Source organism: Pseudoliparis swirei, chromosome 7 (assembly GCF_029220125.1).
Source record: "Pseudoliparis swirei isolate HS2019 ecotype Mariana Trench chromosome 7, NWPU_hadal_v1, whole genome shotgun sequence".
Taxonomy (NCBI): domain Eukaryota; kingdom Metazoa; phylum Chordata; class Actinopteri; order Perciformes; family Liparidae; genus Pseudoliparis; species Pseudoliparis swirei.
Window position 1 is genome coordinate 24,006,238 of NC_079394.1, and position 17,496 is coordinate 24,023,733.

At 46.1% G+C, this 17,496-nt stretch overlaps 3 protein-coding genes across 4 annotated transcripts in view; 1 reads left to right on the forward strand and 2 right to left on the reverse strand.

Annotated features, from left to right (window-relative positions):
- Nucleotides 1-2,861: 2,861 nt before the first annotated feature.
- agpat9l (1-acylglycerol-3-phosphate O-acyltransferase 9, like) lies at nt 2,862-9,065 on the forward strand. The gene is made up of 14 exons (XM_056418446.1): nt 2,862-2,947; nt 3,190-3,407; nt 3,532-3,598; nt 4,374-4,522; nt 4,607-4,752; nt 5,372-5,446; nt 5,534-5,623; nt 5,702-5,795; nt 5,876-5,991; nt 6,290-6,345; nt 6,575-6,660; nt 6,743-6,871; nt 6,966-7,045; nt 7,593-9,065. The coding sequence occupies exons 2-14, from the start codon at nt 3,264-3,266 to the stop codon at nt 7,696-7,698; spliced, it is 1,338 nt and encodes a 445-aa protein (XP_056274421.1). The 5' UTR covers nt 2,862-2,947; nt 3,190-3,263; the 3' UTR covers nt 7,699-9,065.
- A 1,279-nt stretch (nt 9,066-10,344) lies between these two features.
- Nucleotides 10,345-12,214, reverse strand: myl7 (myosin, light chain 7, regulatory). Its single transcript, XM_056418447.1, has 7 exons — nt 12,197-12,214; nt 11,987-12,088; nt 11,300-11,375; nt 11,110-11,214; nt 10,935-11,013; nt 10,787-10,835; nt 10,345-10,707 (listed from the first exon to the last, which is right to left on the reverse strand). The coding sequence occupies exons 1-7, from the start codon at nt 12,197-12,199 to the stop codon at nt 10,603-10,605; spliced, it is 519 nt and encodes a 172-aa protein (XP_056274422.1). The 5' UTR covers nt 12,200-12,214; the 3' UTR covers nt 10,345-10,602.
- A 2,281-nt stretch (nt 12,215-14,495) lies between these two features.
- Nucleotides 14,496-17,496, reverse strand: part of gck (glucokinase (hexokinase 4)) — a 10,099-nt gene continuing 7,098 nt past the window's right edge. For both annotated transcript variants that reach the window (XM_056419886.1, XM_056419887.1), the window contains exons 8-10: nt 16,336-16,491; nt 15,406-15,639; nt 14,496-15,287 (exon numbers count right to left, since the gene is read on the reverse strand). In XM_056419886.1, the coding sequence (XP_056275861.1) occupies nt 15,140-15,287; nt 15,406-15,639; nt 16,336-16,491 (538 nt within the window). In that variant the 3' untranslated portion in view covers nt 14,496-15,139. The remainder of the gene's footprint in view (nt 15,288-15,405; nt 15,640-16,335; nt 16,492-17,496) is intronic.

Sequence of the window (17,496 nt, forward strand, 5' to 3'; positions counted from 1 at the left end):
CTGTCCAGACTTGCACCAAAATCCTGCAGCGGGCAAATCATCAGAGAAAAAACACGTTGTGGGGAAAAACTTAATGGTTACTGAGAGGAATTATAGATCCGCCTACAATATATAACTGTAAAACTGCAAAAATACCAGATGGTGTTTATAAGTCCACTAATTGTAGGCCTTATGTTCCTCCTAATATGATCAACTCTATGACAGCTGTATCTGCCATGATAAGATGAAATATCTGCACAAACGGAAGACTAAAAGTCATCAACATGTATGTATTTGTGGTCTGTACACAAGCTGATATGTCCTCTCCCCTGTACTGCTCCAGAGTCTGTTTATCGTTTTGGGGAACAAATTTAAATATTTGCATTTGCAACATTATTATTTATTTTTTTGCATACTTGCAAATGTATTGTTGCAATCCATGAATACAACAGAACTCTGCCAATAGGTGCATTCTTTATTTTTAATTTGAGACACATATTAAGCAATGATTTGTAGCCTATATACGGTGTCGCTCAAATTCTGCCCATGATGCATTAGAATTGTTGTGCACGACTGTCTTGTTACCATGTGCTTAAATTCCCCTGTCTCCCAGTCCTGTCAGTCTGTCTGGTCTTTTTTTTTGATCAGTCAGGTCATGTTGTTGTGCTCTTGAGTTTTTTTTTTCCTCACTACGTGTGAGCGCTTTTGTTCCGAAAATAAAGTACTACAATACTTTATCTTCTGTCTCCGGTCGTGCAATTGGGTCCTACTTCCAAGTGTCTGAGCTCAATAACAGAAACAACTGACCACATTATGGACCCCCAGCCCAAAACAAGAACGCTTCGCGCCCTGTCGGTACAGGCGGCGATTTTCATCCCAAACTGGACAAAAAAAACTGGGATACAAAAGGCCTGAGAGGACGCCAGGAGGGGGTTCAGGAAAATTATCTACAAACGTTTCTGGTGGCCATCCATGAAAAAAAATGTGGCTTATGTAGCTGCTTTGTCGTGTGTGTAGTAATCCAGCCGCCGATTCCCCATCGCCCTTGTCACACATCACATTTGATTGATTTTTTGGACATCTCATGATTCCTAATGACATTGTTCCGACAGGGGTCCACAATTCATTTCCGCTTCTGGAAAGAGTTTTGTCGACCATAGGTGAATGGACAGTCGGAGCGCTGAAACCAGAACTAGAGACTACGCTCGTTGTCTCTCCCTCCGAACCAGACCACCTGGGACCACCTCACCACATGGGTCGAGGAGGTTACCCCCAATACCCTTACCACGGCACACAGGTCTCCATGATCAGACGTTGTCGCAGAGTTTGGGCTGGGTGCCGCCAGTCTCTTCTCCGTTCAGCTCGATGAAGGCTGCTGATGACGCTCATCACGGGTCGCTCCCTCCACGCTTCACGTTAGTAGAATCAAGCGTGTGAGAGCACAGCACACTTGTTCCTCCAAGCCCTCCTGAAGGGGTGACGCTTACAAGGGTAAGCTAGCTGAGGTCCCCGGGGAGGGGGGGGCAAGCAATTGGTAGACGTTGGCCCTAGAGGGGGGGCTGTGTGCACCCGGGTCGTGCAATTGGGTCCTACTTCCTAAGTGTCTGAGCTCGTAACAAGAATCAGATTCAGGGTGCAGGGCTATAGCGGATTCAGGGAAACTGGACCCCAAGAATTGAGTTTTACTGCAAAAGTAGACAAGCGTGTCTGATGTTAACGGTGCCCTGTTGAATAACAGCCTCGTTAACGGGGAACATTAAAAGCCCCCGTGGGCCATGGCCCACTGTAAAGGCCATTTTCTGAGGTGAACCCGCCCAGCATGCTGTGGTCCAGTTATTTATCCATGAAGCAGAAGGAGACACGACACATCCCCCTTCATTGTCCTGCTTACTAAACTCATTGACATCTGATATTATGTATTTATATATTTATATTTACATATTTATATATATATATATATATATATATAATTGTAAAAATAAATAAAAACGTATTTTAAAGTCGGAGACTGCTGATGGAGCAGTGGCTTTTGAACATGGACATGTTTGTTTCTCAATTTCCAACATGAATGGGTCACACTGGGGTGCTTAATTGCAGCTCATCTTATGTGAAAAATATCTTTTGTAGACATGAAATGCATATGTGCCCACTGTTCGCCTTCTTATCCTAGCCCTGACCGACCCTCCGGAGGTCCCCTTACAGCAATGTGCAACAGACAGTGAAACGTCTGGGCCCGGAACATAATCAAGACCCTTTGTTCATCTGAGAGAGAGAGAGAGAGAGAGGTTTGTGACATTTCATCGCAGTTGTTTCCCAGCATGGATCAGTTTCAGGTCAACATATTTAGCTGGGTTAGTGACCGCTGCTCTCAAACCACAAGAGAACCCGGAGATCATTATACCCCACACAGACATATAATATCTGATATAATGTGTGTGTATCTGTGTGTGTGTGTGTGTGTGTGTGTGTGTGTGATATAATGATCTTCGGTTTCTCTTGTTATATTAATGGAGTTTAATTTATAAATTAAGAAAATAACATATATATATATATACAAACAAAACCCAGTTTATATATATATATATATATATTGAAAACAATTATTTATTTATTTTTATGTATACATTTATTTTTATTTTTATTATAAATTAAACTATTGCTATTAGGCACACATATGTTCTGTGGTATTCCTCAGTGGATATCATTTACTCAGGGTAAATTTCTCCAGAAACTCCAGAAAAAAATAAGATAGTAAAAGAAGTATAAAGATCTCAAAAAATAAAAACTCTGCGAAGGACAGTTATTCCCCCCACCAAAGCGTGCGCAGAGGGCCACGTGTCCACGGGGCGTGGGACGCGCTCCTCCGTGAACTTTGCTCCAGTCGTAAATGGGCGTGTTTCCTCTGTGCGCTCGAGTCCTCTTGAGTTACACAGCTTGGGGAGGAAGGACATGGATCCGAGTCTGACAGGTACGGTGAAGCTGCTGCTGCTACCGAAAATACGACGCAGCGGTCCGGTCACGGTTCCGTCATTCGAATTCGTGTTCGTGTTCGTGTTCGCCGGAGGCCACGTGACACCCGGTCGCGTGTAGCGTTTCCCGTTGCATGCGTTTTCTGTGCGGGTCACCGTGACTCCGTGGTCAAATCAATCTTTAAAAAAAAAACACACATTCACACACACACCCTCTCCCCTCCCCCCCGCACACACGCAGGGCTGCTCCACTCCTGACGCCACTGGGCCGATCCTCCTGACGCCTCTTGCGTGGGTGAACCGAACACGGTGGAGATGGACGACTTCTGGATTCTGGCCCTCTGGGCCCTGAAGACCTGGTTCTACCTCATCGTGTGCCTCATCATGGTCCCGGCCATGTTCGGCTTCTCGCTCGGGGTCTCCGAGACCTACATGACCATCCTGGTGAAAACCTTGGAGGTACTGTTGTTGTTGTGTTGTTTGTGCCCCTCATAATGTTGTAAAATGACTCAGAGTGCTGCACATTCTCGGCCCACATGAGACATGCCTGTGATGGTGCCCTCCTCCTCCTCTTCCTCCACAGTGGGCCACTCTGAAGATACAGAAAGTATACGCAGAGGAGCGGACGCTCAATGCCTCCTCGTCTAGCAGTAAGTGGAGGTCGAACTGTGGAGCGACTGCTTCACATCCCTTATTGTGAAATACTGAGTGTTGCTCTGAGACGCTTTTTTTGTTTTTTTACAAGGTGGGCGTGTTGCAATCATCTTGTGGGGAGTTATTTATTTACCATTTGTTTTTGTTTCTGCAGACAGATGCAATTCCCTAACATACAAATAATAACTGATCGGTCTTATTTGCACAATAACGTGAAATGCAGCTCAAGGCGCTTCACATATACATGAATAGGCATTAAATAAGTATCCCAATAGACGGGAGTACTTTCATGATTGGCAGAACTTCACCTTGTTTCCTATCTCACGGCCATCCTCTCCAGGTGTTGGACTTTGCCTGCTGAGTGATCAGATTATACGGAGTCCACCGCTTTAACTGTTCTGGGATCTGTTTATCGGGGATTTCATCGGGGATCTAAGTCCGCCTTGTTATGCCGAGCGACTTGTGTCACTCATCCTCATGTGAAGCAGAGCTTTCGTTCCGCTTTCATCCTCTCGGAGCCGGCCTCATGCTTTGATTAGTTTTATTTAGCTCTTGTGTTTAATATTGAACATATTGGATATATAGATGTGCCTCCAAGAAACACGTCCTCCGCATGAACGTTGATTCTTCTTCTTCTTTCCCCCCGTCCTCTCGGACACTATTGACACAATCTTGAGAGATATGGAGAGGCTGATTAGTCTTCCAGGCTCGTTGTTAAGATAATAATTCCTATCAGGTGATTGAGTTTGACTGTGTGTGTGTGTGTGTCAGGTCTCATCGAGCGGGAAGATGGCTCCATGGAGGAAGAGTTGGAGGAACTCCGGCGCAGTCGGCCCAAACCGCCAGTGGGCGGTGATTTCACACTCAGCGACTCTTTCTATTTCACCCGCCGAGGAATTGAGAGCATTGTGGAGGACGAGGTGCCATTTTTTTTCATTACTGCACGTTAAACGGCGATTTCAAGTTCTTCGGGATTACAAATGAAATGAAATGTCTGGATCCAGGTGACGCAGCGGTTCAGCTCCGAGGAGCTGGTGTCGTGGAACCTGCTGACTCGCACCAACGTGGACTTCCAGTACATCAGCCTGAGGCTCACGCTGCTGTACGGCCTCGGCATCGTGGTGAGGTACTGCATCCTCGCCCCGCTCAGGTACGCACTCACTGGGGGGGGAATTTAAGTCGTGGTAATGCATCAAATCATAAAGATGCCAAATTATATTGTCTTTTTTTAAAAACTCTTCAATCCTCTAACAAGCTATCGGACTATGACTAATGCATTTTTGTGAAGGAAAACATTTTAACTAAAGTCTGTAACGTTTGCAAGAGTGATTTATACAGCATCCCTTGAATTTGATTGGACTGCTAAAAAGTGCGCAAGCTTGGAATATAGGCACTATCATAACACACACACATGCGCACACACACACACACGAAAGATAAATCTGCCTTTCCATATCTCTCTGCAGATGGATGGATTTTAAGATATGAGCTTGGTCCTAGCTTACTAGCACAGGTCATAGTTTGTTTTCAAGGATGAAGAAAAGATGATTGGATATAAAAATATATGAAGACATTTGATTTTTCTGTAATGTCTTTGCACGTATAGTTGAATAGATGCACACTGACACCTGACCATTGATCTTAAAAGGCTTATCTCTGTGTTTACTTTGACTAGTTTTCTCTTAAATTCAACTTTAAAAGTCATATACCCGTTTAATTTGTCTCTGGCTATTCTGTATTTTCTGATGTTAATGAGTCTATTTCTCCAGGATAACTCTGGCCTGCATTGGTCTCAGCTGGTTGGTCATAGGAACATCTGCAGTCGGACTACTCCCGAACTGGAGGTGACCACAAACTCTAACCCCAGCAACAGAAGTCATATTCCATAACTTAAAAATGAAGAGGGTTCCCTTCTAATCTTGTGTGTTCAGGATGAAGTTCTGGCTCAGCGAATGGGTCCACGTGATGTGCTACCGGATCTGCGCTCGAGGGCTCTCTGCCACCATCCACTATCACAACAGGTAAGGGAGCCCCGCCCCCTTTTAAAGCGGCACGATCGCGAACGCCGTCCAACGTCCGTCTGTCTTCCTCCTCCACAGGGAAAACAAACCCCAGAAGGGAAGCATCTGTGTCGCCAACCACACCAGTCCCATCGACATCGTGATTCTCTGCAACGACGGGTGTTACGCGATGGTACCAACAACCAACACTCCGAACGATGGGTCGTTCATTTTTTTTCTGTGTCGCCATAACTCTCCGAATGTGATCGTCAGGTGGGGCAGGTGCACGGAGGTTTGATGGGAATCCTCCAGAGGGCCATGGTGAGGTCCTGCCCCCACGTCTGGTTCGAGAGAGCAGAGATGAAAGATCGCCACCTAGTGACCAAAAGGTTTGTTTTCCTTTTCTCTCCCAAACTCCAGCACTTCTTTTAAGGCTTAAAGTTGCACACCTCTTCTCTCTCTCTCTCTGTGGTTGCACTGATACTGGTTGGCATGTGGATCCCCCCCCCCCCCCCAAAAAAACAAAGTTTCCAAACAAGAACGGATATGTTTTGGAAAATCGCTACCGAGCGGTGACTCACGCGGTTTTGGATTCCACCGTATCGCCACGCAGATGTTTGATGTTGTTGTCAAGACGTGTTCAGGAACCTCTGGTTTCCCTTACGCCCTCTTTGTGTCTCTTTCCAGGTTGAGGGATCATGTGAAAGACAAGACAAAGCTCCCCATCTTGATATTTCCAGAGGGTAAGAGTGAGAGTTACCTCATCCGCGCCCGGGTTTGTTCATGTTTTTTTTGTTTTTTGTCTCATTGAAGATTAGAAGGGTTGTCACTTTGCCCGGTGGCGGTCCGGCCAGCCGGCTGTGCCGAACCAGCCGCTTTTCTTTTCATCTTTTCTTTTTTTGTCACCTGGGTTTTTGGATGGAGCTCACATGACTCCGCCCCCTATTTAACCCCCATGTCTGCTGTCCGTAGGAACCTGTGTCAACAACACGTCCGTCATGATGTTCAAAAAGGGGAGTTTTGAAATCGGAGCGACGATATATCCGGTGGCCATCAAGGTATTCCACGTCCAGGTGTTCTCCCGGACCTTTCTGTTTCAAAGCGCACGTCCTCACTGCACTTCCATTTATTCTCTCTCAGTACGACCCAAAGTTCGGAGACGCTTTCTGGAACAGTTCCAAGTACAGCATGGTCAGTTACCTGCTGAGGATGATGACCAGCTGGGCCCTGGTCCTCAACGTCTGGTACCTGCCGGCCATGCACCAACAGGTGTGTACGAACACCTACGCCCCATCACATATATACGCATAACATCCATCACGGCCGACTGATTGTTGTTGTTGTTGTTGTTCTGAACGGGCAGACCGGGGAAGATGCGGTCCAGTTTGCCAACAGGGTGAAGTCGGCTATCGCTCACAAGGGAGGACTGTTGGATCTACAATGGTAACAACTCAACCTGTTTCTTCTCTTTCTGGAGTCTATGAAGTTCAGTCCAGGTCGAGGCTTAAAGGGACGGTTCACCCCCAAAATCCAAATGTTTCCTCTTGTCTATCGTGCTCTAAATCAATCTAGATTCTATGATATACCAGATCATTCATATAAAATAGTCCCAGGTCGTGATTTATGGAAGGAGACATTGCTGTTGAGGTTTTTTTCAAATGTACTATCCCTTTAAACTAAGAATGGTGTTTTAACACGCATACGTACATAAATGTACCTTCATATCACAGCTGGTGGGTAAAGAAATATTTGACTTAAGTTATAAATCCCCTAATGGCTTTTTGAAAACATTTCCAAAATAATTATAACATCCACAGGCGATCCTTTTTTAAATGAGAGCAAATAATCAATCATTGAATTCTTTTTTTGTTTTCCTTTTAAAAAAATGTAAACACCCATTTTTATTATTATTACATGTTTGGCTTGACAGTGATATTCAAAGAGGCGGGGGCTTAGACGGTTAGCGCTGATCTCCGTTTGCCTCATGCAGGGACGGAGGCCTGAAGAGGGGGAAGGTGAAGGAGTCGTTTAAAGAGGAGCAGCAGAAGCAGTACAGCAGCATGGTGGTGGGAAACGACAGCGGCAGCAGTGACTGAGATGGACCCCCGCCCCATGGAGGACACACGACCCCCACCCACCCCCACATTCTGGTTATGTTTTCGCTCGCTGGGCCTGATGCCGCCAAGTGGACTTTTAAACCCACTGTGAAACCTCAGGTACAACCAAAAGAAGGGAGGGGGGGGGGGGGAAGAGTCAGCAATCACAGAAAAGTGCAATATTGAACTTCACGAAGAGCTGATCGTGAAAAAAAGCGGTGGTGGGGGGGGGGGGGGTGGCACAATCCTTGTTAATACTGCTGAAGAAACCTGCGACTGCGGGATGAGCCACTCAGAGAAAACTGGATTTGTGAACGCCTCACGGGGCCGGCCGACTTCATTCGTGTGCAGTTGATTTTTGTTTACAACTTCTAGTGTGGGACCTGGACGGATTTTGCCGTTGTGCATTTTTTTTCCTTCTCCGCATGACATTATTTAATGCAGAATCTGGATTTTAGCATTCAAATATTGTTTCTTTTAACGTCTTTAGCTCTTGCAGTGTTGTACTGCAACACATTTAACACTGGTGAGCACCCGCATGACACGGTCTGAACAATCTTTTGTTGTTGAGCTTAACACTGATATAGACATAATACACTTCTTTTTTTCTGGTTCTTCAAAAAGGAAACTCCTTGCACTTTTTTCCGCCCTCCTCCACACATAACTGTTAACACGACATGGACACATGAGACACGAGGGTTTGGCGCTTAAATAATACACGAGAACATCGAGTGTGCACGATAGTTCATTAAACGTCCACTGGAGGCGCGGCGGCCTCAAAGGAGAACGCACAGCCTGGACTTTTTGGATTTCTCTCCACTGTCTGCTGCTCCTGGAGTGGGATCCTCCCTGTTGGCGTCTTCCTGCGGACTCTGCTCTTTGACTCCTGAAAGCAAATTTAAAGATGGATTTAAAACCCGGCCCAACCCCCCCCAAAAAAAATATGGGCACAAAGTAATTGTCAGCATCCTCACCCTCACTCTCCTCATCTCCCGGCTCCGTCTTGTCCTGGATGCCCTGCGACTAGAAGTCAAACAAACGCCACTTCGATCACACAAGCAACATCACGGCCCTCTGAACCCGACGTGATGGCGGTACTCACCGGCAACAAGTTGCTTTTGTTTTTCTTTCTCTCTTGGAGTTCCTGATATCTGCAACCATGACAGTACATTTACGTGTGAGTCAAGAAAACTAATTTCTAAGCGTCTTGAGCAAACCAGCCGGGAGAAAACAAAAAGATGTCATGAAGGAATATTTCTGAGCCTGATTATTGCCTCTGGTGCATCTGTACGTGTATCAAGTTGCTGTCCGTCCGGGTCGTCGGTGTTTTATTGAACACTCTTTGCAATAAAAGTCCAACAAAGCTGCTCTGTGGCAAATTCTTCCGTGTTTTTTTACCTCCTATAAATATACAACGCTGCTGTTTTTAATTAGTTCGCTTAGGTTTCCTCGTGGGATACACTGGCAGAAATTTAAATGTAGTATGCATGACCATGCTTTTTTTTTTTATCAGCGTGTAATCACTTAACGCTAAGAATTTGTTGTTGTGTTGGTTTAGAATAAGCGCTGCATCTGGAGCGGGTCCTCTTCACAGAGGCCGCCATGTTTCGACGGCAGCTCTGAACAAATATATATATATATACACACACACACTTCCTGTAGATGTAAATGCATCTTTCTAATCTAAAGAAAACATAACGATTCTCAGTTTCAGGTGATTACACACACATCCCCCTGTATCCTACACACAAGTGTTGCATGTCTCGTGTTGACGGCCCCCTCATGAGCTGTTCTGTGCACCGAGAGGGTCCTACTGAACTTTGAAAAGGCAACAGGACCCCCGGGCGCACTGCCTTCCACCTACCGTTCCAGATAGGAGTCCCAGTTCCCTTTGGCGGGCTTGGTCTTGGTCTTCGGTCCGTCCGGCACCGACGTGTCGGGGTCCACGTCCGCCCTGCCTGCAGCTCCAGAAGCAATGGGCATCTCTCTGCTGGAAGAGCCACACAGATGGCAGTAAATCCAAAAGGAAGTGTCAATCCTGTGGCTGCAACTCTGCTGCTGCTGCTGCAAATGTGCTGAAAGTGGAGCTTACCTCGCAGTATTTTCACTCACTCCTAGTCCACTTGTTGTTGACCGGCTGATCGCAGTGTGAGCAGGGAGTTTGTTGTTGTATCCGTGGCAACAGTGTGGCCAGAGAATGGAACAGCAGTGAGGCCTCTTGGGACTGCAGGGCATCGCCTCTGCTTTGACTTTACTGTGGACTATTAGTCCTGTGGGCCTTTTATGAGCAGCGTGTTGAGAATAAAGCATTAATTCTTCAGTTTATCCACTTGGTTACCAAAGGGTTTCACCATTGTTGTCAATGTTATCAATGAACGGAGGAAAAAGGTTTAAAGTTTTTTTGTAAAGAGAATTGAAACAATTATTTGTAAATTTTATTTACAACAAATATTCTAATCACCTATTAAACCCTCAAATTCACTCCTGTCTTTACAATTTTGTATTTAGTAATGTTGTATAGTATGTGTACGTAACTCCAGTTACATATTTCCGAACTTACATTTTTTTTTTGTGGTGATAATAACTGGGACTTTGGTCTTCATATCCCCCCCACACCCCTTGGATCACAGCAGTGATGATGCAATGTTCAGTCTTATTCCATGTACAGTGTTTTTATTATTTGTAATCAACAAAGAAGCTTTTGAGGAGCACTATGTTCTCAGTAGCAAACAAACAAATGAGACCATTTCTGACGGCAGAACTTCAGCATTTAATACCATCGAGTGCTTGAATTAATCAAATATTCACAACATTACTCCATCAGTCATCCACGCTTCAGAACGATAACCACCCCGGCTATCCGCAGGCTTCAGGCGACCTGTGTGACCCCGACCACGGCCCTCGTTAGGATTCTTCCTTCTCGTCTCCGTGCGTGATGATGTAGCAGAGGGACTTGTAGTCGATGTTGCCGGTCGGGTCGATGGGAGCGAGAGCGAAGGCCTCTTCCACCTGCAGGTTTATGAAGATGACGATTATGATCTCAGAGGACAGTTTGAGTCACAGTGAAAGGTAGAAAAGGGTTACAAACCTCATTTGCGGTGAATTTATCAGCCTGGTTCATCAGCAACCGCTTGAACCTGGATAATAAACATGGGAAAAGATCTTACTATATATGGATTTATGGAAAATATGAATATATGAACAACCTGGAAAATAATGACTAAAGTCTATCTTACTCATCCTTGTTGACAAAACCCGTCCCGTTGGGGTCGAACAGTTTGAAGGCAGCAAGTATGGTGTCTTCAGGGTCGGTCCCTGGGAGGTGAACAAAAGCATCGAAGACAGGCTTCTAAATATATTTTTTTGCTATCAAATATTTGTTTGATTAGCATTTGTCTTTCAATCCCTCACCGTTGAGTTTCTCCCCAAACAGAGTGAGGAACACGGTGAAGTTGATGGGCCCTTTCCCCTCATTCAGCATCTCGTCCAGTTCCTCATCTTTGACATTCAGCTTCCCTGGAAAACAAATGCACTATTTATATTTTTTATTTATATACATATACGTACACAAATTAAAAAAAGATTAAGATTAAGAAAATACCCAGCTGTCCATATGTCTCCTTCAGATCCTGTTTTTTTATGACACCATCTCTGTCTTGGTCAATGCATCCAAAAGCCTGCGAGATAAAGCACACAAATAACAATGGTGAGGAATTCAAATTCAATATGAAAGTTTTTTCTTTTGAATTTCAAGGGCAGGTAGGCTGATGGTCATATATAAAAAATGACCTGGCTTTTCTTTCTACATAGTGAAAATGGTCCTAAGAGGGGGATGTATTCATATAAACTATTATTAGTGAATTATAGATGTGAAATGTCCTCTTTACAATCGGTGCATCATGACTTTAATTTGTGTATTTCCAAAATAACTTCTCTCTTTCCAGTATTGTTATAAAAGTAATTGTTGCATCAATCTTTCATAGGGCTTCTTGTACAGGAAGCCGCATCATAAGAATAGCCATGGCTAATTATGACAGGAGGAACTCTGATGCCATACTCTTGAAACTGAAGAATTAACTTTAAAAATCTTTTCTCGGAACAACTGAATCACCGGCTTTGGAGAATCACGCTTTTAACTTAAAACATCTTCTGCTCTTACAATTTCTCCTGCATGAAATCAAATCCTCCGTGCATTTGTTCCCTTCCCATACCACGATTCGTAATACAAAAATCACGAGTTCCCCCCCGAGACACGTTTCCCTGAAGCTGTGTGAATGCAGCTCTGTACCTCCTTGAACTCCTGAATCTGGGACTGCTCAAACATGGAGAAGACATTGGAGCAAGACTTCTGTCCTCCCCTCTGCCTCTTATTGGAGGCCTTCTTACTCGCCTGAGGAGAGGAACACAAGCAAGTTACATTTACTGGCTGGTTAGATGACAAGTGTGTTCTTACAATGATTTATTTTTTTATTTTTGAGTGAAAGTGTGAGCGTCTTACCATGTCTGAAGGATCATACGTGGACTCCCAGCCGAGATGTGATGCTGGGGTGGGTTTTATGTACAGCCCTTCTTATCTTCTACCTTCCTATAATAGCCTGTGGTGGGCAGCACAGTCCCTTACATGGCCATGGCTGCTCTCCGTGGGTCACTGAAGGCGCTGATAAGACGTGAAGCAGCCAGGATTCCTCTGGGCTGGAAAATGGAGATAGGAAGAGCAGAGAGGAGACAGGGGTGGGTGGGGGTGTAGAAAGTGACCTCTGACCGTCACTCAACCGAATAAAGTGTACACAGAGGTTGAATCTGGCTGTGTGTGTAACTTTAATGTAAGCGGTGGCAGGCCATATGAAGGGCAGTGGCTTTTTATTTCTTTTTAAAAGGCACTAGCATACATTCTTCTTCTAGCATTTAGGGCATTCTATACGGCTCAGTTGTGTTTTCTCCATTTACGGGCACCCATTGGTGCACTGCGTTTTGTTTCTCACCCAGACAGGGACCTTAGAGGGCACTTCTTCATGGTTTCTCCACCCTAAATTAACCCATTCTATTATGTCTGATCCAAAAACGCATATCATGTTTTCTCCACTGGAAGGGAACCCTAGAGGGCACTTCATCATGTTTTCTCCACTGGTAGGGAACCCTAGAGGGCCCTTCATCATGTTTTCTCCCCGGGCAGGGAACTCTAGGGCCCATCATCATGTTTTCTCTACTGGAAGGGAACCCTAGAGGGCCCTTCATCATGTTTTCTCCACTGGAAGGGAACCCTAGAGGGCCCTTCATCATGTTTTCTCCATTGGAAGGGAACCCTAGAGGGCCCATCATCATGTTTTCTCTACTGGAAGGGAACCCTAGAGGGCCCTTCATCATGTTTTCTCCACTGGAAAGGAACCCTAGAGGGCACTTCATCATGTTTTCTCCACTGGAATGAAACCCTAGAGGGCCCTTCATCATGTTTTCTCCACTGGAAGGGAACCCTAGAGGGCCCTTCATCATGTTTTCTCCACTGGAAGGGAACCCTAGAGGGCACGTCATCATGTTTTCTCCACTGGAAGGGAACCCTAGAGGGCCCTTCATCATGTTTTCTCCACTGGAAGAGAACCCGAGAGGGCACTTCATCATGTTTTCTCCACTGGAAGGGAACCCTAGAGGGCCCATCATCATGTTTTCTCCACTGGAAGGGAACCCTAGAGGGCCCTTCATCATGTTTTCTCCACTGGAAGGGAACCCTAGAGGGCCCATCATCATGTTTTCTCCACTGGAAGGGAACCCTAGAGGGCACTTCATCATGTTTTCTCCACTGGAAGGGAATCCTAGAGGGCACTTCATCATGTTTTCTCCACTGGAAGGGAACCCTAGAGGGCCCTTCATCATGTTTTCTCCATTGGAAGGGAACCCTAGAGGGCCCATCATCATGTTTTCTCTACTGGAAGGGAACCCTAGAGGGCCCTTCATCATGTTTTCTCCACTGGAAGGGAACCCTAGAGGGCCCATCATCATGTTTTCTCCACTGGAAGGGAACCCTAGAGGGCACTTCATCATGTTTTCTCCACTGGAAGGGAACCCTAGAGGGCACTTCATCATGTTTTCTCCACTGGAAGGGAACCCTAGAGGGCCCATCATCATGTTTTCTCCACTGGAAGGGAACCCTAGAGGGAACGTCATCATGTTTTCTCCACTGGAAGGGAACCCTAGAGGGAACTTCATCATGTTTTCTCCACTGGAATGGAACCCTAGAGGGCACTTCATCATGTTTCCTTTACTGGAAGGGAACCCTAGAGGGCACTTCATCATGTTTTCTCCACTGGAAGGGAACCCTAGAGGGCACTTCATCATGTTTTCTCCACTGGAAGGGAACCCTAGAGGGCCCTTCATCATGTTTTCTCCACTGGAAGGGAACCCTAGAGGGCACTTCATCATGTTTTCTCCACTGGAAGGGAACCCTAGAGGGCCCTTCATCATGTTTTCTCCACTGGAAGGGAACCCTAGAGGGCACTTCATCATGTTTCCTTTACTGGAAGGGAGCCCAAAGGGCACTTTGAGTTTTCTCCACAGAAATTGCACCTCAGAAGGTACTTTTTTATGTTGTATCTACCATAAGGGCATCCAACAGTCCACCAATGAATGTATATGTGCACTATTATTAGGACTGGTAATCAAATATGATTACCAGTTGTTCCAGCAAACGCTATGATGTCTCCCGGGGTCAGAGGGCAGCATGTGGACTAGTCTATTCTTATTTCCTCTCTGATTTAAAAAACTAAACAAAGAAATGTTGTTTGAGAATATCGCCACTGGTTTATTGAAAGTGACAACTTCAACAAAAAACATGTTGTTATCTGTTGCATTAGATCACAGCAATATTTGGCAGTCGGGAAAAAAAGAACAATAACAATATTTTAAAGTATAATATTTTAGTTTAATTATGCAATTTTATTTAAAGTAAAGCCCCCAAGGCACATTTTACTACGTCATCATGCGCATATGGAAAACCTACAACCTAACACAGAGTGGTCAACATAACACGTAAATAGCAAGGGAATAATTCATCGGTCACAAACCGAAATCACTACACGACAAAGCAGTGAATCTGATTCAGTCCCAGTTAACAGCAGCCTTTACAAAAACAGAAACATAAGAATCCTTGTGTTGATTGCATGGGTACCATAATTTATCATCAATAATACATTGGCATAGTTAGGTTCACACCCAAACAAGCAACAGGCAGCGGCACAGAGAGTTAAAGACACGTTGGTCTAATGCTACTAAAATACAGTTGCTTTCTTGTCTGTACATCTTCCAGCTGCGAGTGTCCACTCAGCCCGAAAGAGGCCCGAGCCGCCGGCTGTGAGTGACGTGTCGTCAGTGTTTTCCGGTCTGAGTTCTCGGGCTTGCTTCACCGCTGTCCCTAGTGCACAGGGCTCCCTTTTTGTTATTACATTTCGTTTTACTGGGTCAGCATGCTGGTGGCCATCTTGCAGGCCACCGCCGAGATGAGGGCGGCGCCGCGGCCGCTCCCCTCCTCCGACTGGATGAAGGTGATCTCGCAGTGAGGTGTGAGGTCCCGGACGATTTTGTGGAACCTGTCACGGAAACTGGGGCAAAACACACACACACACATGTTTGGTAAACAAGCATTCACAAGCTTAAAGTGAGGCCAAATGCATCTAAATCACCATCTTTAATTGGCTTGGTGATGAGGGGGTTCCTCACCATGGGTGCAGCTTGTAGACGGAGCCGTCGAGCCCCACCGTGATCTTCAGGGCCTCCTGGCTGCGTCGCTCCCGCATCAGGTTGATGACACCCGCGAGCCCCGCGCCGCACATGTGCGCGGAGCGCGTGGACACGCTCTCGCAGACCTGACGCACGATGTCGCAGTCCAGCTCCGAGGGCAGGACGCCCAGCGAGGACAGGATGTTGTAGATTTGTTTCCTGTCCCCCGTGTCACTGATAGAAGATAGAAGAGAGAGAGAGAGGGAGGGAGAGAGAGAGAGAGAAGTAGTTTCTATCCACTATGTCCACGATGGATGAATTTAATTCAATTCAGTTTATTTGGTATAGCCCATTCTCACAAATTACAAATTAGCCTCAGAGGGCTTTACAATCCGTACACATACGACATCCCTGACCTTTGACCTCACATCGGATCAGGAAAAACTCCCAAACAACCCTTTCACGGGGAAAAAATGGAAGAAATCTTCAGGAGAGCAACAGAGGAGGATCCCTCTCCAGGATGGACAGAAGCAAGAGATGTCATGTGACCAGAAGGAATCATTACAGAGGAGCAACAATTTCAATGAGTATGACACAGTGTATGAATAGTTGGTAGTAGTCATGGACCACGATCCAGACATCCACAATCCATCCGGCAGATGGAGGTAGAGAGGAGGAGTGGGCGGAGCATCAAGAGGGAATATTATGAATATTATATGTATTATAGAAATACCACGCTTCAACGTTAAATACAGTTCCACAACTACTGCAACATCCAACTTGTTATACAAGCGTTATAGTAATGTCCCCCTCTCTATCAGTATATAATGTATATATTGTATAATTTGTGTGTGTTTTATGCAATATATACTGATGGGAAAGAGTGTTGAGGCACACACACGCATGTATAAATATAGTGACTCTCCTCACCTCTCCATCTGTGAGACGTAGTGGGTCTCAAAGCTGCCGCGTGTCTTCAGCAGCTCGGAGGCCTCGCCGTTAAACAGCAGGTTCTCGTTCACCAGCTTGATCAGAACGAGCCGGACCAGCTCGCCCATATACTTCCCGCTGATCAGCTTCTCGTACCTGCAGGAGGACGAGAGAAAATGAAAAGAAAAAAAGCAGAAGAAAAAGAGAGAGAGAGAGAGAGCAGGTACCTTAAAACAAACATTTACGGGAAGGGATGAGAGGAGGATGTCGAGAGAGCGACATGCACGTCACGAAAAACACGCGAGCAAACAAGCTGCCTCTTGAGAAAAAAAAGAAGCAGGGGAGAGGGCGAGGGCGGCGACGCCTAAGAGGCTCAATGAGGCCGGGCGAGGCAGCCGTCTGCGTGAAAGGGGCTGCCAGTGCAAAAAAGGTAAACAGCCATTAGGCCGGCGGGCACTGTGGCAAGCGGCGGAGAGGGGTCATTAATCTGACCCCCCCCCTTCCCCCCTTCCGATGCGCTGCCTGACTACTGACGTATGAGGACTCTGGCCATTTACGAACATCCGCAGGAAAAACAGCCGGGAGCTAAGCAACTACACAAAGGCCTCGGCTGGAAGTCAGGTGAGTATTGCCACGGAAGGGTGATTAATTCTGGAGAACAATAAGAGGATGAGGATGTGTGTGTGGGTGTGGGTGTGGGTGCGTGTGTGTGTGTGTGTGTGTGTTTGTGTGGGTGCGTGTGGGTGCGTGTGTGTGTGTGTATTTGTGTGTGTGTGTGTGGGTGTGGGTGCGTGTGTGTGTGTATTTGTGTGTGTGTGGGTGTGTGTGTGGGTGTGTGTGGGTGTGGGTGCGTGTGTGTGTGTGGGTGCGTGTGTGTGTGGGTGTGGGTGCGTGTGTGGGTGCGTGGGTGTGGGTGCGTGTGTGTGGGTGGGTGTGGGTGCGTGTGTGTTGTTAGAAGAAGGACAAATAAATGCGAATTTTTCTGGGATTAGCAAGAGCAAGACCAGACGGGATGGCACCTCTTGGGAGATTCAAATGCCTGGATTCATGTGTTTTAACCTGCCTGTAGATCAATGGTCATTGATAGGATAATGTGATATATGTCTCCCAATGTGTTCCTTATCCTGACCCCCGGTTAGAGGGTGTTGGCGGTCACTGGCT